The following is a 27274-nucleotide window of genomic DNA, read 5'->3' on the forward strand; positions in this document are numbered from 1 at the left end:
TGGTCACAGCATTTTAAAATTAAATCACCACACTGTTCATACCTGACAAACAGTTTGTTCATTTCCCAAAACTCAGAGCAGTCACCACATCCAACCCAGACATACTGCAACATTTTAGCTATGATGCATTTGTGTGTGTGTTGGAAAAGTTGAAGTTGGCTCAAGTCAAGGTTCAAGGATATCATGGAGTACAAGGAGTTTTTCAACTTCATTGAGAACCCCTGTCATGTGCCAGTGTCTCTGACCCCAGTCATCACAGCCCTCTACTGACCGTAATGGAATAGAGAGTGAGATAGTGTCATCTCTGACCCCAGTCATCACAGCCCTCTACTGACCGTAATGGAATAGTGTGAGATAGTGTCATCTCTGACCCCAGTCATCACAGCCCTCTACTGACCGTAATGGAATAGAGTGAGATAGTGTCATCTCTGACCCCAGTCATCACAGCCCTCTACTGACCGTAATGGAATAGAGAGTGAGATAGTGTCATCTCTGACCCCAGTCATCACAGCCCTCTACTGACCATAATGGAATAGAGAGTGAGATAGTGGAGCTACTGGCAAATTACACCTTGCAAGGTGAACTATGATCAGGTGTTACCCATTTCTGGAGCCGTGTGTCAGACAGAGTATCCACTTTTTTGTCAGCACTTATTCATGTGAAGCAACATTTTCAACAATGAACATTGTGAAACAAAAACCGAGAAATAGACTGACCAATGCACACTTGGATTGCCTCACAAGGATTGCAACAGACTATACATTTAGAATGAATTCAGTCAAGGAGCAGAAGGGACATTTTCGTTCATCTAACTACTGAGGTGACCCTTAATATGGGTCTTATACATGTGATGTAGCCTATTTGATGTGTGCATGTATACATTTGTGATGTGCTGCACATCAAATCGATTGCATACATATTGGAAGAAAAATTACAAATTAAAGATCTGTGGGGCCCTCTGAATGATTGTCTCCAACCAAATTGGTCACCTTACAAAAACAAAGTGAGTTACACTGCCATAGAGAGTCAGACATACAGCTTTATTTGATTGGGCATCACCCACTTAAAACAGAAACTCTCTCATTGTAACACACAAGGTTTGGTCTTTACAACAATTTTACAGCGATTGACTTATCACAAATAAAAGAACAGAAAGGCAATGACTGCAATATGGATGAAGTAGATTCATGTCAACCCTGGATGACTTATAAAGTAAACACATGTAGGTAGATTTATTTTATACTGTGCATTTCAAGTTTATTACATAGGTATATAATAGTCTCTCAGAGTCGAAGTGAAACATATACTTAGTCCCCCCAAAAAATAGGTAAAATTGTTTTAGTTATTGAATGTCCTATGTCCTGTCGTGTTTAACTGTTGCAGTGCAAACAACTCAAGTAGTTATAGTCAGGTCATCCAAAATCAATGAATCCACTGAGAGACAAGCAATGTATTTACAAATATCTTTTGATTCATGCACATAGTTAATTAGTTACAAAAAATATAGTTTTACTGTCAAAGACAAAACATGTATTGGCCATATAATTTGTTAAAACAGATACTTCTGTCGAAGCATTTCTTGTGGACAATTCTTGGCATTCATTTTCATTTACAATTAAATGGTGATAAATCCATTACACTTACACTATATACAAGCTTTTCACATGATATAAAATATAATTTAAGATGAAATCATAATGAAGTCATTGGCACATAGAAATGGTATGAAAATGTTCACAACTCTGAACAATACACATAAAACCCACACACTTCAACTCCCTCCCTCACTCCCTTTCTCAAATAAAAACAGAACTGAAACAAGTTGGAAATGATCCGTTTACGCACAAGACACACAAACACATTCAAAAAGGAAACATTTCCTTCTTTTTTAGTTCACAATCATAATAGTTGACAAATGTTTCCTCAAAGAATACATTCTCTGTAAAAGAAGCAACAATAATCTTAATAGTTGTTTTTTGGAGAAATGAGGGAAAGCGTTTGATACATATGCAATTATGTTCTTGCTTGCATAATGTGTAATAGAAATGTAAGCAAAAACAAAGTGATACAGGTTTTATTCTTTCATTCCTCACTATGCTGCAAGTGCCACTTCAAATATGATTTGCCTTCTTCGATGAGCATTTACAGTTTGTCCCAAATAGGTGCAAAGCATGGGAAACATCTTTCTACTAGATGGAACGCAGAAAAAGCAGACAAACACCTGAATAGAAGTAGAGCAACAGACAGTTCATCTATTCTAATATAATCAATTCTATATAAATGAATGAACACAAGGATGAGATGATCTCACAGTCTACACATCTTTCAAAACAGAAGGGCAATGATTTACAAGAAGATTAACTAAATGTGCAGGGAGAAGGCAACAATATACGTACTGTGATGACGGGAACGATTCTGAGACAAAATAGTCAGAATATCCTAGATTTGACCTTCTAAAGAGGTCAAAAAACTTTTGCTCTGCAAAATTCAATTGTGGCAACCTAAGTGAATTGTGTATGCCAAGCAAGTTTAGTATGCCAAGTACATTTGTATGTCATACGCGAGTACTTGACATGCAAATCAGGTTGACGACCATAAACTGTATTACTTGCACCAATGAAGATGAGTTTTGATGAAGGTTGACCATCACGGTCACTAAAATACGAACAACATTAATTTTGTAGAATACTCTAATAAGCTAGTCTTAACCTCACAAGAAGTGGGAAGGCCAGGAACATTGGTTGTGTGATCAGAGGATAGAAGCAGTTATCGTCACAGCAGATGTGAAGCGAAGCAAAGCGAAGTGTCATTAAAAAACAATTGCCCTTTTGACCCCCAGAAAATATAAAACCAAAAGTTTCTCTCACTGAGCAGTCAAGTCCATTCTCCCTCCTCTGTCTTCTCCTCCCTCTCCCACTCCCCTTTCTCCACCTCTCCCCCATCCTCTACCTTCCTTTCTCCACCTCTCCCCTCCCTACCTCCACCATATCTCCCTCCCTCCCCTCTCGCTCGCTCCCTCCCTCTCGCTCGCTCCCTCTCCCTCTGTCAACTACTGTAGCCCTAGAAGAGTCAGAGGACCGCCTCTCTTCCTAAAAATGAACACCAAAGAGAAAGAGTGAGAGAGCGAGCGTAGCCTCACATGGCTGAGGATTGAACTCTAAACCACCCCGTCGGTCAGTCTCAGGTGGCGTTTTCTTCCTCGTCTTCCATATGGTAGTTGAGAGTGATGACAGCACTGACGAAGTCTCCCAGCTCTACGAAGTCAGCTGTGATGATGTTGATGCCGCTCTCTCCCGGCCTCTGGGCACGGATCCACAGCATCATACTTGGAAGAGCCCTGCAGGGGAAAACATGCAGACACCTGCATCACTGTCTTTTGTGAATTCTAAGTGTTATACTTAGCCACTGAAAAGGATGGGGGTAAGGAGAGAGAGAAACTTTCCTCAGGTGGGTTCAGAGGTGGCTGTTTTGTTTTGAGTGGTTCCGACCCCTTGAGTTTTTCCACATTTTGTTACATTAGAGAAAACATATTGGGTGAAAAGCCAGATATGTTTCCTCCTGCCACAACCTGAGGGACGGCCATTGAAAAGTGCAATGTCAATAATATTTCCCTTCATAACTTGCCATGTGGCTTCTCAGTCATGTTGTGACTGGCCTACTACGGATTTAATCTATTATTATTAATCTCATTAATATTGTTGTAAATACTATATTTGTGTAACGTCTGCTTCCAACTCACACCCTCAAACACGTAGATCCCCTGAACACAGCTCACTTTCCAACCCACTCTCAAACACCTAGATCCTCTGAATGCAGTACACTCTCCAGATCCCAATCACCTGAATTCTAATCACCTGTTCACACAACGGTATGTCATTATCACACACTATTTAGTTCAGTTCTTTGCACCCCATCACCAAGGTATTGTTTGTTTTGTGACACGTCTTTCAGAGCTCTGTTTTCCCCGTGATTGTCTCCTGTGTATGATAGTGAGGCAGGCATAAACTAACGACACCTTTTGCCAATTCCCTGCCTGTACTTTAGCCTATGGGATTTCCTGTTATCTACCTTTTGACTGATCTCCCAGACTACATTACTAGCCTCTTCCCTGCCTGTACTGTTTCCCTTTTAGACCCCCTGTGTATGACCTACTGCCTACCCCTGGACCCAGCTACCTGCCTCCTCCTGTGTATGACCTTCTGCCTGCCCCTGGACCCAGCTACCTGCCTCCTCCGGTGTATGACCTTCTGCCTGCCCCTGGACCCTTCGCAATAAACACCTGCTGCGCCCTGCGCTTTAAACCAGCTCTGTCTCCCCTCGTGTTCATTACAATTTGACAATTTTCCAGTCCTGCTAGCCATTCAAAATGTAACGAGTACTTTTGGATGTCAGAGTAAAAAGTACAGAATTTTCTTTAGGAATGTAGTGAAGTTAAAGTGACTTTTGTCAAAAATAGAAAAAGTAAAGTACAGATACCCCAAAAAACTACTTAAGTAGTACTTAAGTCATTTTACTTAAGTACTTTACACCACTGATAAGTTAGGGCTACAGCGCTTGCTAGGACAGATGTCCCAGCTGCAACTCCAATTTGTACTGAGAGGTGTGAAAGCCCTTGAACCCAACAATGGAAACAGAGAATCATAACCTCCCCCTCCCAAATGCAGAGGCCTCTGAGGCCCTCTGCCCCATGGCTTCCTTACCTCCCAGTGCAGAGCCTCCCAGCTTGAAGTTGCGAGTAGTTTTTTTCAATTTAAATTTTTTATAAATACGATCAATGACTGGGACAACGTTGATTCTTGGTTTTGTCGGGTTTAGCTGTACAGTGCGTCTATACAATGTGTGTGATGATAGGTGTTCTATTGACTTGAATATGATGTGTGTGGCTGGTATGAGTTTTGGTAGCTGTTTTTTAGCACTGCACAAAAATAGTACAAACAGAAGCTCCTCAGGGACAATCCAGAGAGACAATTTGCAGACTGCTAAAATACTGGGAAGATTAATCAATAAAATGTTCCACACAGACATTCCCCTGGCATGGCACACTGCTATACGAGCACACTACCTCTCCGTCAAGAAAAGATAATGGCGGGGGGGGTAGAATAACATCACGCCAGCCCAGACCCACCTGTTCTCACCTGCTCTCCGCCACATATCTGCTAATTGCACCATTTCTCTCCATCACCGATGCGCTTTCAATATTTAGATAATGACGTGTACGATTTTTCCATTGTCTTAATGATGGAGGATTGTTTGATTTACAGTTAATAAGTATACGTTTTTTTCAAGAGAATTAACGAGGAGAGTATCGTGCAACCCATCGGGTATCTCATAGCCCCCTCAGATAACGTCTTGAAGTACGCAGACAGATTAAAAAGTACATTTCCATAGTAATATTTCTGACAGCCAATGTCCTAACTCCACCCATAACTCTTGGGCTTTATAGCATTCCCAGAAGGCACGTCTTATGGAGTCATTGTTAGGTTTACACTTAAGACAGAACTGTCGTTGTGCTGTATCTGAAAATATCTACATTTGACAGTCCAAAATTGCCTTTTAATTCTGTTATTAATGTAAATGTATGCCTTTAGTTTTCCCATGTGATCCAATATATCAGTGCATTCTGAAAAGCTATCCAACGATTGTTACATAGGGTTGTGCTTTATAGGAGTGAGAGTTTCTTCCATATTGGTATAGTGTTCTTAACTATGAAGTTGTTAATGTTCTTAACTTTATCCTTTGAAAACAGACACGTGAAAACATTCTGGGAGGTGAGCATGTGCATCTTCAATATGTACCCATTGTTCCTCTTAAGTGCGTTTAACAATATGTTTCAAGTAACAGCCTTGGCTGGCAAGTTAAAGTTAACTTTTCGGTTCATATAGCATTATGAGATGAAAGGGAGTTCCATGCAATAATGGCTCTATATTATACTGTATGATCACTTTAATTTGTTCTGGTTTGTGAAAAGGACTGTGAAGACCCCTGGTGGCATGTCTGGTGGGGTAAGTGTGTGTCAGAGCTGTGTGTAAGTTGACTATGCAAACCATTTGGACATTTCAACTCATTAATCTTTCTTATAAAAAGCAGTAGTGATGCAGTCAGTCTCTCCTCAACTCGTAGCCAAGAGAGACTGGCATGCATAGTATTTATGAATGATTACAATGAAGAGCAAGACATGCCGCTTTGTCCTGGGCCAGCTGCAGCTCAACTAGGTCTTCCTTTGCAGCACTTAACCACATGACTGGACAATAATCAAGATAAGACAGAACTAGAGCCTGCAGGACTTTGTGGAATGTGGTGTAAAAAAAAAGAAGATCATGTTATGAAACCCTCCACATATTTACAACTTTTGAATCTATATGTTTTGACCATGACAGTTTACAATCTAAGTAATTTAGTCTCAACGTCATCAACAGTCACACCACTCATTACCAGATTCATCCTATGTCTAGAGTTTAGGGAATGAGTTGTACCAAATACAGTTCTTAGTTTTAGAGATGTTCAGGACCAGTTTATCACTGGCCACCCATTCCAAAACTGACTGCAACTCCTTGTTAAGTTTTTAAGTGACTTCATTAGCTCTCTGTGTGTGTGTGTGTGTGTGTGTGTGTGTGTGTGTGTGTGTGTGTGTGTGTGTGTGTGTGTGTGTGTGTGTGTGTGTGTGTGCGTGTGTGTGCGCGTGTGTGTGCGTGTGTGTGCGTGTGTGTGCATGTATATGTCCCACCATCTCTTTTCAGTCTTATGTTCCAACATCTAAAAAAAATAATTTTACATTGGATACAAGTATAGAGTCCAGGCTTCAAATCATACACCATACAACTTTACAAAATAAAAACATACAATGCTTTCTTTCATTATTTGTTTGTTGCTGCATAAATGCAATGGCTCACTGTTCACCCAATTTGCCAATGAAGTACTAATTAAAATAATTGGCAACATCAAATGGTTTGGTGATGAGTCGAATTTGTCTTTATGCCCAACAATTTCATTTAAAGTACTCCAAAGGTGTTTTTCCATCATTCTTTATATCACTGATATTGGCTTCACAATACAGTTATTTTTGTTTAGTTTCTCAACTTGCAATTAGTCGGCCACTCAGATGTGCAGCCAGACTTAGCCATTATTTTTGCCCCATCTCTTTCAACCATACAGCTTTTCAATTCCTCATCAATCAATGGAGCTTCAACAGTTATAACAGTCAGTTTCATAACAGGTTCATTTTAATAAATAATTGGAAGAAGCAATTTCATAAATTCATCAAGAGCAAATTCTGGATGCTCCTTATTAATCACATCAGACCAACACATTTTTTTACATGGACATCAGACACAGCAAAAAAAATGGTATGATCTCTTATGCATTATTTTAGGGCCAGCTTTTGGAACTTTGGCCCCCCTAGATATAGCCATTATATTGTGATCACCACATCCAATGGGTACAGATACAGTAGAACTCTGCACTAGCTGTATTAGTAAACATGTGATCAACACATCCAATGGGTACAGATACAGTAGAACTCTGCACTAGCTGTATTAGTAAACATGTGATCAACACATCCAATGGGTACAGATACAGTAGAACTCTGCACTAGCTGTATTAGTAAACATGTGATCAACACATCCAATGGGTACAGATACAGTAGAACTCTGCACTAGCTGTATTAGTAAACATGTGATCAACACATCCAATGGGTACAGATACAGTAGAACTCTGCACTAGCTGTATTAGTAAACATGTGATCAACACATCCAATGGGTACAGATACAGTAGAACTCTGCACTAGCTGTATTAGTAAACATGTGATCAACACATCCAATGGGTACAGATACAGTAGAACTCTGCACTAGCTGTATTAGTAAACATGTGATCAACACATCCAATGGGTACAGACACAGTAGAGCTCTGCACTAGCTGTATTAGTAAACATGTGATCAACACATCCAATGGGTACAGATACAGTAGAACTCTGCACTAGCTGTATTAGTAAACATGTGATCAACACATCCAATGGGTACAGATACAGTAGAACTCTGCACTAGCTGTATTAGTAAACATGTGATCAACACATATGGATGATATCTTTCCTATAGTGTTTGTAAACACCCTGGCAAGTTGATTAAAAACATGAACCAGATTACAGGCACTGGTTACAGTGAGAAGCTTCCTCTTGAGCTGACCTCTGTTTACATCACATACACTGAACAATATGAAGCAGATCTACAGTGGCTTTCTGAATGTTCTGATGATAGCAAGTTAATGATTTCATGAACATTATTTCTGAGGCTATATTAATATGAGCCATTTTCAGCCTTTTCCTAGGTAGTTTCTCAGAGATACAGTCGTGGCCAAAAGTTGAGAATTGCACAAATGTTAATTTTCACAAAGTCTGCTGCCTCAGTCTCTGCATATTTTTGTAAGATGCTACTATGGAAAACTGAAGTATAATTACAAGCATTTCATAAGTGTCCAAGGCTTTAATTGACAATTACATGAAGTTGATGCAGAGTCAATATTTGCAGTGTTGACCCTTCTTTTTCCAAGACCTCTGCAATCCGCCCTGGCATGCTGTCAATTAACTTTTGGACCACATCCTGATGGCAGCCCATTCTTGCATAATCAATGCTTGGAGTTTGTCAGAATTTGTGGGTTTTTGTTTGTCCACCCACCTCTTGAGGATTGACCACAAGTTCTCAATGGGGTTAAGGTCTGGGGAGTTTCCTGGCCATGGACCCAAAATATCAAATGTTTTGTTCCCCAAGCCACTTAGTTATCACTTTTGCCTCATGGCAAGGTGCTCCATCGTGGTGGACAGGGCATTGTTAGTCACCAAACTGATCCTGGATGGTTGGGAGAAGTTGCTCTTGGAGGATGTGTTCTTTATTCATGGCTGTGTTCTTAGGCAAAATGGTGAGCGAGCCCACTCCCTTGGCTGAGAAGCAACCCCACACATGAATGGTCTCAGGATGTTTACTGTTGGCATGACACAGGACTGATGGTGGCGCTCACCTCGTCTTTTCCGGACAAGATTTTTTCCGGATGCCCTAAACAATCGGAAAGGGGATTCAGAGAAAATAACTTGACCCCAGTCCTCAGCAGTCCAATCCCTGTACCTTCTGCTGAATATCAGTCTGTCCCTGATGTTTTTCCTGGAGAGAAGTGGCTTCTTTGCTGCCCTTCTTGACACCAGGCCATCCCCCAAAAGTCTTTGCCTCACTGTGTGTGCAGATGCACTCACACATGCCTGCTGCCATTCCTGAGCAAGCTCTGTACTGGTGGTGCCCCGATACCGCAGCTGAATCAACTTTAGGAGACGGTCCTGGTGCTTGGACTTTCTTGGGCGCCCTGAAGCATTCTTCACAACAATTGAACCGCTCTCCTTGAAGTTCTTGATAATCCGATAACTGGTTGATTTAGGTGCAATCTTACTGGCAGCAATATCCTTGCCTGTGAAGACCTTTTCGTGCAAAGCAATGATGACGGCATGCGTTTCCTTGCAGGTAACCATGGTTGACAGAGGAAGAACAATGATTCCAAGCAACCAGCCTCCTTTTTAAGCTTCCCGTCTGTTATTTTTACTCAATCAACATGACAAAGTGATCTCCAGCCTTGTCCTCATCAACACTCACACCTGTGTTAACGAGAGAATCACTGACATGTCAGCTGGTCCTTTTGTGGCAGGGCTGAAATGCAGTGGAAATGTTTTTTAGGGACTTTGCAATTAATTGCAACTCATCTGATCACTCTTCATAACATTCTGGAGTATATGCAAATGTACATCATACAAACTGAGGCAGCAGACTTTGTGAAAATGTATATTTGTGTCCTTCTCAAAGCTTTTGGCCACGACTGTAAACATAATATGGAAAAGAACAAACAAACCAAGAGAAAAAAAAAACTTTCAGCAGCTGCAAGGGTTGAAGCTACGGAGGGAAAAAAATGAAGTTGTACGTGCATATGTATTCCTCCCTTTGCTATGAAGCCCCTAAATAAGATCTAGTAGAACCAATTACCTTCAGAAGTCACATAGTTAAATAAAGTCAATCTGCGTGGAATCTAAGTGTCACATGATCTCAGTATATATACACACGTATGTATGTATGCATGCATGCATGCATATATATACACATACATACTGCTCAAAAAAATAAAGTGAACACTAAAATAACACATCCTAGATCTGAATGAATGAAATATTCTTATTAAAATACTTTTTTCCTTTACATTGTTGAATGTGCTGACAACAAAATCACACAAAAATGATCAATGGAAATCAAATTTATCAACCCATGGAGGTCTGGATTTGGAGTCACACAAAATTAAAGTGGAAAACCACACTACAGGCTGATCCAACTTTGATGTAATGTCCTTAAAACAAGTCAAAATGAGGCTCAGTAGTGTGTGTGGCCTCCACGTGCCTGTATGACCTCCCTACAACGCCTGGCCATGCTCCTGATGAGGTGGCGGATGGTCTCCTGAGGGATCTCCTTCCAGACCTGGGCTAAAGCATCCGCCAACTCCTGGATAGTCTGTGGTGCAACGTGGAGTTGGTGGATGGAGCGAGACATGATGTCCCAGATGTGCTCAATTGGATTCAGGTCTGGGGAACGGGCGGGCCAGTCCATAGCATCAATGCCTTCCTCTTGCAAGAACTGCTGACACACTCCAGCAACATGAGGTCTAGCATTGTCTTGCATTAGGAGGAACCCAGGGCCAACCGCACCAGCATATGGTCTCACAAGGGGTCTGAGGATCTCATCTCGGTGCCTAATGGCAGTCAGGCTACCTCTGGCGAGCACATGGAGGGCTGTGCGGCCCCCCAAAGAAATGCCACCTCACACCATGACAGACCCACCGCCAAACCGGTCATGCTGGAGGAAGTTGCAGGGAGCAGAACGTCTCCACGACGTCTCCAGACTGTCACATGTGCTCAGTGTGAACCTGCTTTCATCTGTGAAGAGCACAGGGAGCCAGTGGCGAATTTGCCAATCTTTGTGTTCTCTGGCAAATGCCAAACGTCCTGCACGGTGTTGGGCTGTAAGCACAATCCCCACCTGTGGACGTCGGGCCCTCATACCACCCTCATGGAGTCTGTTTCTGACCGTTTAGCAGACACATGCACATTTGTGGCCTGCTGGAGGTCATTTTGCAGGGCTCTGGCAGTGCTCATCCTGCTCCTCCTTGCACTAAGGTGGAGGTAGCGGTCCTGCTGCTGGGTTGTTGCCCTCCTACGGCCTCCTCCACATCTCCTGATGTACTGGCCTGTCTCCTGGTAGCGCCTCCATGCTCTGGACACTACGCTGACAGACACAGCAAACCTTCTTGCCACAGCTCGCATTGATGTGCCATCCTGGATGAGCTGCACTACCTGAGCCACTTGTGTGGGTTGTAGACTCAGTCTCATGCTACCACTAGAGTGAAAGCATCGCCAGCATTCAAAAGTGCCCAAAACATCAGCCAGGAAGCATTGGAACTGAGAAGTGGTCTGTGGTTATCACCTGCAGAACCACTCCTTTATTGGGGGTGTCTTGCTAATTGCCTATAATTTCCACCTGTTGTTTATTCCATTTGCACAACAGCATGTGAAATGTATTGTCAATCAGTGTTGCTTCCTATGTGGACAGTTTGATTTCACAGAAGTGTGATTGACTTGGAGTTACGTTGTGTTGTTTAAGGGTTCCCTTTATTTTTTTGAGCAGTGTACACACACACACACACACACACGTACTTAAGGCACCACAACAAACCTGCAAAAAGAGGGCCACCCACCAAAACTCACAGACCAGTCAAGGAGGGCATTAATCAGAGAGGAAACAAAGAGACCAAAGATAACCCTGAAGGAGCTGCAAAGCTCCACAGCTGAGATCAGAGTATCTGTCCATAGGACCACTAAGTCATACACTCCACAGAGCTTGGCTTTGCAGAAGAGTGGCCAGTAAAAATACATTTCTTTAAGAAAAAAATAAGCAAACACATTTGGTGTTCACCAAAGGCATGTGGAAGAAGATACTCTGTTTAGAAGAGACTAAAATGTAGCTTTTTGGTCTTCAAGGAAAATGCCATGTCTGGCACAAACCCTACACCTCTCATCACCCTATACCCACAGTAAAGCATGGTAGTGGCACCATTATGCTGTGGGGATGTTTTTCATCGGCAGGGACTGGGAGACTGGTCAGAATTTAAGGATGGCGCTAAATACAGGGAAATCTTAAGGGAAACCTGTTTCAGTCATCCAGAGATTTGAGACTGGGACGTAGGTTCACCTTCCAGCAGGACATTAAACCTAAGTGGTTTAAGAGGAAACATTTAAATGTCTTGGAATGACCTAGTCAAAGTCCAGACCTCAATCCAATTGAGAATCTGTGGTATGACTTAAAGATTGCTGTACACCAGTGGAACCCATCCAACTTGAAGGAGCTGGAGCAGTTTTGCCTTGAAGAATGGACAAAAATCCCAGTGGATAGATGTACCAAGCTTATAGAGACATACCCCAAGAGACTTGTAGCTGTAATTTCTGAAAAAAGGTGGATCTACATAGTATTGACTTTTTGGGGGTAAATAGTTATGCACCCTCAAGTTCTGTTTTTGTTTTGTTTTGTTTTTTGCTTCACAAGAAAAAATGCTTTGCATCTTCAAAGTGTTAGGCATGTTGTGTACATCAAATGATACATTCCCCCAAAAAATACATTTTAATTCCAGGTTGTAAGGCAACAAAACATGAAAAATGCCAATGGGGTGAATGCTTTCACAAGCCACTGTAGATATGCTTTCATATTGTTGAGTAACTGGATAAAGTTATCATTATACAGTTGAACTCGGAAGTCTAACACGAACCAAAACCGGCTGCGCACTTGCGCCATCGTGCACACATTTATTTTGTCCCCCTACACCAAACACGATCACGACACGCAAGTTAAAATATCAAAACAAACTCTGAACCAATGACATTCATTTGGGGACCGGTCGAAAAGCATTAAACATGTATGGCAATTTAGCTAGTTAGCTTGCACTTGCTAGCTAACGTTAATTTGTCCTATTTAGCTAGCTTGCTGTTGCTAGCTAATTTGTCCTGGGCTATAAACATTGAGTTGTTATTTTACCTGAAATGCACAAGGTCTTCTACTCCGACAATTAAAACGGCCAACCGAATCATTTCTAGTCATCTCTCCTCCTTCCAGGCTTTTTCATCTTTGAAATTATATGGTGATTGGCATCTACACTTTTACCCAGACAACCGGCAAAATATTTTGTCTTTCAATCACCCACGTGGGTATAACCAATGAGGAGATGGCACGTGGGTACCTGCTTCTATAAACCAATGAGGATATGGGAGAGGCAGGACTTTCAGCGCGATCTGCGTCAGAAATAGAAGTTCTATTTTAGCCCTTGGTGTCGCAGACGCTCGTTGGCGAGCAATAATTGAATAACATGGATTTCTACATTTATTTCACGACGCTCGCGCACGAGACGTGTCCGGTCTGGTCAGCATGTTAGGTTGGAACCATTAAAACTTGTTTTTCAGCCACTCCACAAATTTCTTGTTAACAAACTATAGTTTTGGCAAGTCGGTTGGGACATCTACTTTGTGCATGACAAGTAATTTTTCCAACAATTGTTTACAGACTGTTTACAGATTATTTCACTGGAGGCAGGGGGATGTGGATGTGTTGCTGAGAGGGGAGAAAAGTCTTGGGCTGATTCTATAGTTAGAGCAGTTACACTCAGAGAACCACTTCTCTGGTTAGATTACTTTTCTGTTTAGACAGGGGAGAGAGAGGACATCACCAACTGGCATTGTTCTATTGTCAGAGACATTGTTCTGCACACCTTCACCCCCTGACATGTTGGCTGGATTCACAACAAGTGTAGCTTAAATTTGGTCTCTTACATTTGTGATTTAATGAACGTCTGATTTTTATAGTCATTTATTTGGCGCTCTGCATTTTCCCTGGCTTTTGGCCAGGTAGGACACGTCCCACATATCCCAGAGGTTAATTATATATCCAAGGTTTTAGAGTATTCCTAAAATATTTTTAGGATCGGAGGCATTGAGTTTTTAATATTGGTCAGGTATATCAGGAGACCATCAGCAAATAAGTTTAGTTTATATTAAATATTTACCAATAATGATATCTGAACATTTGGATTCAGTCTAATTCATTCTGCAAGTGGTTCAAATGCCATTGCAAACAAAAGGGGGGAATCCCTGCCTAGAGGCCCTTTCTAAAGAAATTCCATCAGATAATGTATTGTATATATTTTTGCTTTATAATATTTGTATTAAATGTATTTCAGATGGACAGTTTTGAAATGAAGAGGCCATTCAAGATGGTCGAAAGCCTTTTCGGCATCTACAGCCATTATTGCTGAATCTATATCTTGTTTTTTAGCGTATTGTATGATACTGAAACATGTTTTGTATTTGTACATTTCGATTTTAAGTTGGCGAGGGCACTAGAACAGTCTGCAGCACCCGGTCTCACCCTACTGTTTGCAGATTATCTGGTGCTTCTGTCCCCAACCAAGGAGGGTCAACAGCAGCACCTAGATCTTCTGCACAGATTCGGTCAGACGTGAACCCATTGCCCTCTATGGTTGTGTGGTCTGGGGTCCACTCACCAACCAATAATTCACAAAATGGGACAAACATATTTTCTTCAACGTTTACTTTACCAGGCAAGTCAGTTAAGAATAAATTCTTATTCATAATGACGGCCTACCCTGGCCAAACCCTAACCCAGACGATGCTGTGCCAATTGCGCGCCGCCCTATGGGACTCCCAATCAAAGCCGGTGGTTATACAGCCCAGGATCAACCCAGGGTCTGTAGTGACGCCTCTAGCACTGAGATGAAGTGCCTTAGACCGCTGCGTCACTTGGGAGCCCCAAAATTGAGAGACTGCATGCAGAATTCTGCAAAAATATACTGTGTACAACACAAAACGCCAAACAATGCACGCAGAGCAGAATTAGGATTAGACCCACTAGTTATCAAAATCCAGAAAATAGTTGTTCAATTCTACAACCACGTAAACGGAAGCGATGGCCACACATTCCACCACAAAGCCCTCACCTACAGAGAGATTAACCTAGAGAAGAGTCTCCTGAGCCAGCTGGTTCTGGAGCTCTGAAGGAAACACATTTGGACAAAACCAAATTATGAGAAAGTGAAAATAACTATTTGACATACTGGAAAGAATCAACCACAACAAAATTGCAAAATGGAATGCTATCTGGCCCTAAACAGAGAGTACACAGTGGCAGAATACCTGACCACTGACTGACCACAAATTACGAAAACTCTTGACTATGTACAGACTCAGTGAGTATAGACTTGCTATTGAGAAAGGACACCATAGGCAGACCTGGCTCTTGAGAGAAGACAGGAAATGTGCCCACTGCCAACAAAATGAGATGTAAACTGAGCTGCACTTCCTAACCTCCTGACATATGTATCACAATAGACACATATGTGACGCGCTTTACTACTTCACAGGAGAGCCATTTGAACAAACTTTTTTGAATCAAAATGTGTTTTATTTTGGCAGAGATGCATTCTGGAACATGCCAACTATCATCTGCTTTAATGACAAACTCGTATGCCATCTGTAAATACAAATACAATTGTTCAATTACGAGCCTAGTTGGTTTAGCCACGGATAAATGTATTAACCTTCCCGCTAGTCATGATTGGCTGAGATAATGAGTGGGCTGGACATGCCAAGAGATGAGTTTGGATTGGTCTGCTATGTAGCACGCATCTGTCTACGAGCTGGTCTGTATGTGTAAGTAATCCTTTCTAACTCTGCTTTTTTAAAAGATATCACGTAGTAGAACTGCATAAGTGTTTCTCTCCACTTTCTGGAAGACAGAGTTTTGAAATCAGTGGAATTAGAGTATGATAGCTAAGGAGAAAATTATGGCTTTTGATTGCACAGAGACACACACACACACTAACCTTTCTGTAATGGTCTCCCTCAGTCCGCTAGCCACTCCTTTCATGACAGTGCTGGCCTTAGGTGTCAGGACCACTTGGGAGACAAAGAATGTTCCCTTCCTCCTGCAATCACATCCAACCTTACTATACAGCCACAATTAAAGATGCAATAAGTGCTTTTCCCTGTTTAAGTCACCACACTGTACAGGAAAAGACAGGGTGAAATATAAAGGAACAGTCAGACCTGCGGTCAGCCACAGAGGCCTGGAGGAACTGGATCAGCTTGTCAGGGTCAGTGGTGTTGGCCCAGGGAGCAGGCATCATCTGACCCGGCCACAGGAAGGGCACCTCCAGGGCCATAGGACTATGATAGAACACCAATACCTGGTACTCATTCTCCCACAGGTACTGGAGACTCACCTAGAGGCAGGGAGAGAAAGGTTTGTCTTTAGGAAACTTCCAGAGCCATAGTGGGAGCAGATTCGCTCTGCAGAGTGATCAATAGCCGGCACAGCCACAAAGCAACTCTAACCTTAACCACACTGCTAACCCAAATACTTCAGCCAATTTTGACTTTGCAACTGGCTTATCTTAGGCGAAATCGATCAGTGCTCCAGGACCAGACTCATGACAATAAACATCAACCTGTATATTGGACACTATGCTCTTGAGGGAGCACAGAGATTGAAAGTGTTTGTTTGTACAGTAGAGCATCTTACCTCCTGAGCGAAGACAACAGGGCAGAGTTTCTCCCCGAACACATCCCTCAGCATTGAGACCAGCTTCTCATGGTGCATGTTCTGAACCCCGTAGAAGTGGTTAAAGTCCAGGAACACCACCTCTCTGGCATGGGCCGACAGGAAGGAGCTTATCTGCTCCAGGCCTTCTCTCACCTGGAAGGACAACCCAACACACACCCCAAAGGAGAGCAGAGAGCGTGTCAGACCAGTCATACTCAGGAACGTCAGGAACATCTGGTAAAATAAAAAGTTACAGGGATGCGTTCTATTCACCGTGGCGCTGAAGAGACCGTGAGCGAAGAAGAGTTCGTTGTCTGGGTCTCGGGGCTTGGTGGAGATGCGCAGGTCAAAGAAGCGGACGCCGGCCTCCAGCTGGCTGGAGAAGTTCATGGTCTGAGTGGCGAGCCATTTGCGCATCAGCTTCTTGGCCACCGTGCCAAAGACGGACACAAAGTTTTGGACGGCATCAGTCTGCTCAGGACCAACCGGAGAGGACTCATCTATGTAGAAACTGAACGAATCATGTGAACCTGGGGGGAATAAAGGTTATAGTGGAGGTGTGCAGAACAATGTCTCTGAACAATAGAACAATGCCAGTTGGTTGAGAGGACTGAGTGATGTCTTCTCTCTCTCCCCTGTCTAAACAGAAAAGTAATCTAAACAGAGAAGTGGTTATCTGAGTGTAACTGCTCTAACTGTAGAGTCAGCCCAAGACTTTTCTCCCCTCTCAACAACACAACCAGCCCAATGTGACTTTTTACCCAGAAAAACATAGATGAAACCCACAGTGGACCCCACAGGGTCAGGCTACAGTACACAGTCAGCCCTATCTAAAGCCCCTGGCAACAGAGACAGTTATCCAAGAGGAGGGCTGGCTACCCTTGGCCCAAAGAGCAAACCTTCTCCAGTCACAGCAACCACACAAGAACCCCACAGACCAGAAAGTGACCCTAACCCAAAAGCACAGAGAAAACCTCACAGGCAACCACAAAAGTAACAGTGCAATGAAAGCCACATCCCAACTTATGACCCCAAAGTGTGAGCAGAAGCATCACTCAACCAAACAGGACAGAGACGTCAGTGGCTGAATTTACAGCAGAGAAAATTCCAGAGCAAATCTACCAATCACAAACACCACGACTTTAACAGTCACAATAACAACACGGCAGGCCGTACAATGACCTCAGCGTCACAGTCGAGATAGTGACCGTAACCAGAGCAGACAGCTCTAGGGGTCAACCAACAGCAGCACAAAGTTGTCCACACGGTCTCATAGCCCAGAGAGGGATCTTCAGTAACCACAACAGAGATGACTGCAGACTCAACCACACTACAGGGCTGACCCGCACCACAGGGCTGACCCGCACCACAGGGCTGACCACACTGTCACAAAGCCCAAAGTTAACTCAACCACAACAGACGGTCACCGTAGCTCAAACATCAGTCAGCCAGCCAGCTGACCCTTAAAAAGTCACAAGAGAGATTACAACAATCAACCTCTCCACAGGCACTGAACACAGAGAGAGACCGTCATCCTACACAGACACACACACACACACTTGAGTGCACATCAACCACACAGTCAGCATCGTTCTAAGTTCCCATTTATCAATGTTCTGCCCAGGATTGTCTGCTCTTACACAAAACCTTGGAGTAGAATAGAGGCTGTGTTATGCCTTGTGTGTAATGGAGTACCTGTTATAGAAATGTTCTGACAATATTCCTCGGTTTCTCCAGTAGATATATGATTGGGTACAATAGAGCCAGCCCAGCTCCATGCCTTGAGATATGAAAGATCCCTAGTGTTTCTATCAAATATACCTATAGCATTTAAAAAGAGATTAGGCCAAAGGACCGTTGCTAGATTATCAAAGGTGTTTTATGCAGTGAGTCAGTTCACTGATGATGCGTGTAGTTGAAAAGGTGTGCAAAACAAAAATGGTAGCTACACATCTTATATATACATACACACACAAATTACTGTTCAAACCTTCATTAATAAGAAATGTCAGCTATACCTTGTATGACCAATCATTTCAGGAACAAATCCAGGTTGAGGGAGGAGCTACATGAGACGATGACACTTATTTCTCGACTATCGCTATTCTGTGATGATAACTAGAGCAAAGCCAATCCATCAAAAATAAATCAATAAATCAGTGGAAATAAGATGGGTAAACATGCTTTTCAGCCTAGAAGGTCAGAAAAGCTGTGTCAAATTAATATTCAATGAATCACATTAATCATAAAAAGACCATTGAGCACCGTTCGAGATGTGTTGTAAATAACACCGCTGTTCATCTCGTAAAAGGGATTCCCTGCCTCTCTCCCCCTGCTCACCACTCCTGTAAGCTGATGTTAAAAATAGTCAGGTGGGAGATCAACACTAGCCTCACCAGTAAATCACATTTTATTGGTCACATACACATGTTTAGCAGATGTTATTGCGGGTGTAGCGAATTGATTGTGCTTCTAGCTCCAACAGTGCAGTAATATCTAACAAGTAATATCTAAACAGGGGGGGGGGGGGGGGGGGGGGGGTTGTATCATTTGATGTCCACAACATGCCTACTACTTTGAATATGAAAATGTTTTATTGTGAAACAAACAAGAAATAAGACAAACTTGAACATGCATAACTATTCACTCCCCAAAAGTTAATACTTCGTAGAGCCACCGTTTGTAGCAATTACAGCTACAAGTCTCTTGGGGTATGTCTCTATAAACTTGGCATATCTAGCCACTGAGATTTTTGCCCATTCTTCAAGGCAAAACTACTCCAGCTCCTTCAAGTTGGATGGGTTCCGCTGGTGTACAGAGACTTGCAGTTGTAATTGCTGAAATATGTGGCTCTACAAAGTATTGACTTTGGGGGGGATAGTTATGCATGCTCAAGTTTGTCTTATTTCTTGGTGGGAAGTTTGCCCCCGGTAATGCGTAGGGCAGACCGCACCACACTCTGGAGAGCTTTGCGGTTGTGGGCGGTGCAGTTGCCATACCAGGCAGTGATAAAGCTTGACTGGATGCTCTCAAATGTGCATCTGTAAAGGTTTGTGAGTGTTTTTGGTGTTAAGCCAAATTTTCAGCCTCCTGAGGTTGAAGAGGCGCTGATGTGTCTTCTTCACCACACTGTCTGTATGGTTGGACCATTTCAGTTTGTCAGTGGTGTACACCGAAGAAATTGAAGCTTTCCACCTTCTCCACCTCAGTTCCATCGATGTGTCTGGGGGGGGGGGCTCCCTCTTCTGTTTCCTGATGTCCACAATCTCCTTAGTTTTGTTGACGTTGAGTGAGAGGTTTTTTCCTGCCACCACACTCCCAGAGCACTCTCCTCCTCCCTGTAGGCGGTCTCATCGTTGTTGGTAATCAAGCCTACTACTGTAGTGTCATCTGCAAACTTGACGTTTGTGTTGGAGGCGTGCTTGGCCACGCATTCATGGGTGAATGGAGTACAGGATGGGGCTGAGCACGCACCCTTGTGGGGCCCCAGTGTTGAGTATCAGCAAAGAGGTGTTGTTTCCTACCTTCACCACCTGGGGGCGACCCGTCAAGAAGTCTAGGACACAGTTGCACAGGGCGGGGTTCAGACCCAGGTCCTCGTTATTGATGAGCTTGGAGGGTACTATGGTGTTGAATGCTGAGCTGTACTCAATGAACGGAATTCTTACATCGGTATTCCTCTTGTCCAGATGAGACAGGGCAGTGTGCAGCTTGGCGGTGATTGCATCGTCTGTAGATCATTTGGGGCGGTAAGCAAATTGGGTCTAGTTTGAGAGCTAAGGTGGAGCTGATATGATCCTTGACTAGTCTCTAAAAGCATTTCATGATGACAGAAGTGAGTGCTACGGGATGATAGCAGAAGTAATTGAACTAAATTACTTTCTTAGGTACAGGGACAATGATGGCCATCTTGAAGCATGTGGGGGCAACAGACTGGGATAGGGAGAGCTTGAATATATTTGTGAACACAGCTGGTCTGCGCATGTTCTGAGGACGTGGCTAGGGATGCCGGCAACCTTGCGAGGGTTAACTCGCTTAAATGTCTTACTCACGTCGACCACGGAGGAGAGACCACAGTCCTTGGTAGCGGGCCGTGTCAATGGCACTGTATCATCCTCAAAGCAAGCAAAGGTGTTCAGCCTGTTCGGAAACAAGACGGTGCCAGCGTCGTGGCTGGTATTCCGTATATAATCCGTGCTTGTCTATAGCAGAAGACTGAGGTCATCATGTCCTATGAATGGCTTCTGATTGTGCCTGGTTTCACTAGTTCATCTGGAGCACAAATTAATGTTGAGACATAACCAACGGCTTACAGGAAGTACTTAACATGTGATTAGCATAACCTTGAAGGCTTGGACTAATTCCTCGGAATTACAGAACGAAGCATTTCCAGAAACAAACAAATCCCTCCTCTCACTACTTTATAGTGGCTTAATGAAGGAGATAAGTCACAGATGTTGTTCTATTAAATGTTTGCCACAAGTTAAGTCAGTAGGTCTACCTGAACAATGCCAAATAAAGTGTCATTAAAGAGTTACATGTTATGGTTCATCTTTTTTAAATTGTATGGTTTATTTAGGTCCCATGTGGCTCAGTTGGTAGAGCATGGCACTTGCAACACCAGGGTTGTGGGTTCAATTCCCATGGGGGACCAGTACAAAAACATATATTAAGATGTATGCACTTATTGCTCTGGGTAAATGACTAAAATGTTCTCTTTCCATTTTCTCTGAAAGGTGATATACTGGATATGATACACTCAAACTCCTAGGTTATTCCACACCTACTTATAGATGCAGACGCTTACAAAAAACACAGGAAGTTAAAACCATTAGAAGGAATGAACAGAGGAGAGGATTATGTGGGTTAGAGGTGCTCTCTTTCAGACAGAGAATATGGTGTGTTGAGCAGAGACACCACCATGTAGAAGGTGCAGCAGTGGCTACTAATCTGTTTCACACACCATTACTGCTCAGCCCTCTCCTAACACCCTTTAGGACACAGGAGAGAATTCCCTTCATCTTCTGCCCCTTTTCCTCTGCTGCCGTCTGATCCCCTCTATGTCCATCTCCTAGTTTCTCTCCTTCCGCTCCCTCTATCAGTCTCTCTCCCAACCCCCTATTTTCCTCTTCCCACAATGGTCCCTCATCAACCCTCTCCATTCGGTCTTCCTATCCATTCCCTCCATCAAATCATCTCTCTCCTCCTATGGTCTCATTCTGTCCTCTGGTATGAGTCATTGAGGACACAGTGTGCAGCTACAGATTAGTGATTATTGTTGTTGTTTTTGGGAAAAAGATCAACTTCTTCCCACTGTAAACTCAATTAACTGCCAGTAGTGCAGCAGAGTACTAGCGTGGCTATCAGATTTGTTTTGCACTCAACTATGTATCGATATGGCCTTATTCGGTAAAACAATGACAAAATGTCAGACTGGCAACCAGGTGTGCAGAGTACACTACAGTAAATTTGAGTGAAATATACAGACACAGATCCATAGCCATAGCTACAATCAAACTGTCAAGCACTATTTGGATAATCTTAACGTAAATTGAGTTTTCCATATGTCAAATGTTTATTTGCTTCTACATGGCAAAATTCTCTATGACATACACGGAGACCAATCCTAGGTAGAACATAACGTTCTGAGAACCACATGTTCCTTAGGACAACCACACTCTCACCAAGCTCTATGGTCATTTTGCATACAACCTTAGCACAACTTTCTGGGAATGGTGCAAGATAGTTGATTGGCTTTGGAACATTCTCAGCATATAATTAAGAAACACTACTTTAATATACATTTTCCTAAACGTTCAAAATTCCTTTACTTTTTAAAAAATGTTCTAGTAACTTAATTCAACTTGTTTGACTTTGGAAATGTTCTCAAATAGTTGAAAGGACAGCCCCCTTATTTTCAAATTTTCGCCTAAATGACATAGCGCAGGCCCTGAAGCAAGGATATTCATATTCTTGGTACCATTTGAAAGGAAATGTGGAAATGTGGAAATGTTAATTGAATGTGAGAGAATATAACATAATAGGTCTGGTAGAAGAAAATACAATGGAAAAAAAAACTACCATCATCTTTGAAAGGCGAGAGAAACGTCCCAGTTAGAGCATCACTGGTTGTAATTCCAATGCCGTCCACAAGATGGCAGTAGTGTATGTGAAAAGTTTCTGACAGAAATTCTACGTTTCTGACAGAAAAGCTACATCAAATTTAGTGTGAAGTCACCCAAATACATTTGGGCAAATCGTGAAGGAGATACTTGCATTCACATTACATTTCTGCAAGAATATCATCAAATCTGTCTACTTGGACTTTGATTTAGCTTTTCCAGTATTAGTAGCCATATAAGTTCAACATTTGTAAAACAACCAGTTTTCATAACTTTCCATATTCTTAACATTTGTCAAAAATGAAAAGGTATGCTTGTCGTAAGAGGTTAGTAGGTACATTTTACAACATATACATGGTTTCTGGATACTAACGTAAAGCCCAGCTCATTGGCTATCTAGCTAGATTTGTTTGACCCCGATTGGTGCTTATTTGACAAAGTTAGAGTTGATCAAGTGAAGACCACCCGTGTCATCGGCGTGCCATGAAGGCGTCGCTCTCTGACCAAATATGGTGTCCTATAGGATATACTACACCCCTAATGATATAGTGAATTCTCGTTACATTCTAGGATATGAGAAATACATACAAACGTGATATGACTCATTGAAACAACGTTTAGGGTGAGATTCGCAGATTCCTTTCTTTGCAAATTGAACGAGTGGAAATACATAATTGATCTTGCATGCTATAAGGACCTTTTTAGGATATGAAAAATGCTTTTATCTAACAAAACGACACTTCATGTTATCTCTTGGACCATTTGGATGATAAATCAAAGCAAGATTTTGATGTGTACTTACATTCTGAATCAAATTTTATTTGTCACATACACATGCATTAACATCTGCTAACCGAGTGTAGCGAAATGCTTGTGCTTCTAGTTCCGACAATGCAGTAATAACAAACAAGTAATCTAACTAACAATTCCAAAAAACTACTGTCTTATACACAGTGTAAGGGGATATAGAATATGTACATAAGGATATATGAATGAGTGATGGTACAGAGCAGCATAGGCAAGATACAGTAGATGATATCGAGTACAGTATAACATGAGATGAGTATGTAAACAAAGTGGCATAGTTAAAGTGGCTAGTGATACATGTATTACATAAGGATGCAGTCGATGATATAGGAGTACAGTATATACGTATGCATATGAGATGAATAATGTAGGGTAAGTAACATTATATAAGGTAGCATTGCTTAAAGTGGCTAGTGATATATTTACATCATTTCCCATCAATTCCCATTATTAAAGTGGCTGGAGTAGAGTCAGTGTCATTGACAGTGTGTTGGCAGCAGCCACTCAATGTTAGTGGTGGCTGTTTAACAGTCTGATGGCCTTGAGATAGAAGCTGTTTTTCAGTCTCTCGGTCCCAGCTTTGATGCACCTGTACTGACCTCGCCTTCTGGATGACAGCGGGGTGAACAGGCAGTTGATGTCCTTGATGATCTTTATGGCCTTCCTGTAGCATCGGGTGGTGTAGGTGTCCTGGAGGGCAGGTAGTTTGCCCCCGGTGATGCGTTGTGCAGACCTCACTACCCTCTGGAGAGCCTTACGGTTGAGGGCGGTGCAGTTGCCATACCAGGCGGTGATACAGCCCGCCAGGATGCTCTCGATTGTGCATCTGTAGAAGTTTGTGAGTGCTTTTGGTGACAAGCCGAATTTCTTCAGCCTCCTGAGGTTGAAGAGGCGCTGCTGCGCCTTCTTCACGATGCTGTCTGTGTGAGTGGACCAATTCAGTTTGTCTGTGATGTGTATGCCGAGGAACTTAAAACTTGCTACCCTCTCCACTACTGTTCCATCGATGTGGATAGGGGGGGTGTTCCCTCTGCTGTTTCCTGAAGTCCACAATCATCTCCTTAGTTTTGTTGACGTTGAGTGTGAGGTTATTTTCCTGACACCACACTCCGAGGGCCCTCACCTCCTTCTTGTAGGCCGTCTCGTCGTTGTTGGTAATCAAGCCTACCACTGTTGTGTCGTCCGCAAACTTGATGATTGAGTTGGAGGAGTGCGTGGCCACGCAGTCGTGGGTGAACAGGGAGTACAGGAGAGGGCTCAGAACACACCCTTGCGGGGCCCCAGTGTTGAGAATCAGCGGGGAGGAGATGTTGTTGCCTACCCTCACCACCTGGGGGCGGCCCGTCAGGAAGTCCAGTACCCAGTTGCACAGGGCGGGGTCGAGACCCAGGGTCTCGAGCTTGATGACGAGCTTGGAGGGTACTATGGTGTTGAATGCCGAGCTGTAGTCGATGAACAGCATTCTCACATAGGTATTCCTCTTGTCCAGTTGGGTTAGGGCAGTGTGCAGTGTGGTTGAGATTGCATCGTCTGTGGACCTATTTGGGCGGTAAGCAAATTGGAGTGGGTCTAGGGTGTCAGGTAGGGTGGAGGTGGTATGGTCCTTGACTAGTCTCTCAAAGCACTTCATGATGACGGATGTGAGTGCTACGGGGCGGTAGTCGTTTAGCTTAGTTACCTTAGCTTTCTTGGGAACAGGAACAATGGTGGCCCTCTTGAAGCATGTGGGAACAGCAGACTGGTATAGGGATTGATTGAATATGTCCGTAAACACACCGGCCAGCTGGTCTGCACATGCTCTGAGGGCGCGGCTGGGGATGCCATCTGGGCCTGCAGCCTTGCGAGGGTTAACACGTTTAAATGTCTTACTCACCTCGGCTGCAGTGAAGGAGAGACCGCATGTTTTCGTTGCAGGCCGTGTCAGTGGCACAGTATTGTCCTCAAAGCGGGCAAAAAAGTTATTTAGTCTGCCTGGGAGCAAGACATCCTGGTCCGTGACTGGGCTGGATTTCTTCCTGTAGTCCGAGATTGACTGTAGACCCTGCCACATGCCTCTTGTGTCTGAGCCGTTGAATTGAGATTCTACTTTGTCTCTGTACTGGCGCTTAGCTTGTTTGATAGCCTTGGAGGGAATAGCTGCACTGTTTGTATTCGGTCATGTTACCAGACACCTTGACCTGATTAAAAGCAGTGGTTCGCGCTTTCAGTTTCACACGAATGCTGCCATCAATCCACGGTTTCTGGTTAGGGAATGTTTTAATCGTTGCTATGGGAACGACATCTTCAACGCACGTTCTGATGAACTCGCACACCGAATCAGCGTATTCGTCAATGTTGTTATCTGACGCAATACGAAACATCTCCCAGTCCACGTGATGGAAGCAGTCTTGGAGTGTGGAGTCAGCTTGGTCGGACCAGCGTTGGACAGACCTCAGCTTGGGAGCCTCTTGTTTTAGATTCTGTCTGTAGGCAGGGATCAGCAAAATGGAGTCGTGGTCAGCTTTTCCGAAAGGGGGGCGGGGCAGGGCCTTATATGCGTCGCGGAAGTTAGAGTAACAATGATCCAAGGTCTTTCCACCCCTGGTTGCGCAATCGATATGCTGATAAAATTTAGGGAGTCTTGTTTTCAGATTAGCCTTGTTAAAATCCCCAGCTACAATGAATGCAGCCTCCGGATAAATCGTTTCCAGTTTGCAGAGAGTTAAATAAAGTTCGTTCAGAGCCATCGATGTGTCTGCTTAGGGGGGGATATATACGGCTGTGATTATAGTCGAAGAGAATTCTCTTGGTAGATAATGCGGTCTACATTTGATTGTGAGGAATTCTAAAATCAGGTGAACAGAAGGATTTGAGTTCCTGTATGTTTCTTTCATCACACCATGTCACGTTGGCCATAAGGCATACGCCCCCGCCCCTCTTCTTACCAGAAAGATGTTTGTTTCTGTCGGCGCGATGCTTGGAGAAACCAGTTGGCTGCACCGCTTCGGATAGCGTCTCTCCGGTGAGCCACGTTTCCGTGAAGCAAAGAACGTTAGTCTCTGATGTCCCTCTGGAATGCTACCCTTGCTCTGATTTCATCAACCTTGTTGACAAGAGACTGGACATTGGCAAGAAGAATGTTAGGGAGTGGTACACGGTGTGCCCGTCTCCGGAGTCTGACCAGAAGACCGCCTCGTTTCCCTCTCTTTCGGAGTCGTTTTTTTGGGTCGCTGCATAGGATCCACTCCGTTGTACTGTTTGTAAGGCAGAACACAGGATCCGCGTCGCGAAAAACATATTCTTGGTCGTACTGATGGTGAGTTGACGCTGATCTTATATTCAGTAGTTCTTCTCGACTGTATGTAATGAAACCTAAGATGACCTGGGGTACTAATGTAAGAAATAACACGTAAAAAAAACAACTGCATAGTTTCCTAGGAACGCGAAGCGAGGCGGCCATCTGTCGACACATTTCACCTTCAGAAGTGAATTTCTCAAACCTATTGCTGTGAAAAAGTGTTTTGTTGTTCAGAGGTCTCCTCAAACAATAGCATGGCATTTTTTTCTCGCAGTAATAGCTACTGTAAATTGGACAGTGCAGTTATATTAACCAGAATTTAAGCTTTCAGCCGATATAAGACACTTACATGTACCGACATTTGTTGTTTCTCTAATATCTGCGATGGTGACAGG

General features: G+C 43.2%; 1 protein-coding gene across 1 annotated transcript in view; it reads right to left on the reverse strand.

The window, feature by feature from the left end:
* Positions 1-1021: 1021 nt before the first annotated feature.
* LOC109896164 (PI-PLC X domain-containing protein 3-like) overlaps positions 1022-27274 on the reverse strand; it is a 68909-nt gene continuing 42656 nt past the window's right edge. The window contains exons 2-6 of the mRNA XM_020490444.2: positions 16947-17203; positions 16653-16826; positions 16178-16353; positions 15955-16056; positions 1022-3337 (exon numbers count right to left, since the gene is read on the reverse strand). Coding sequence (XP_020346033.1) covers positions 3181-3337; positions 15955-16056; positions 16178-16353; positions 16653-16826; positions 16947-17203 — 866 coding nt within the window. The 3' untranslated portion in view covers positions 1022-3180. The remainder of the gene's footprint in view (positions 3338-15954; positions 16057-16177; positions 16354-16652; positions 16827-16946; positions 17204-27274) is intronic.

This window comes from Oncorhynchus kisutch, linkage group LG8 (genome assembly GCF_002021735.2).
Source record: "Oncorhynchus kisutch isolate 150728-3 linkage group LG8, Okis_V2, whole genome shotgun sequence".
Classification (NCBI taxonomy): domain Eukaryota; kingdom Metazoa; phylum Chordata; class Actinopteri; order Salmoniformes; family Salmonidae; genus Oncorhynchus; species Oncorhynchus kisutch.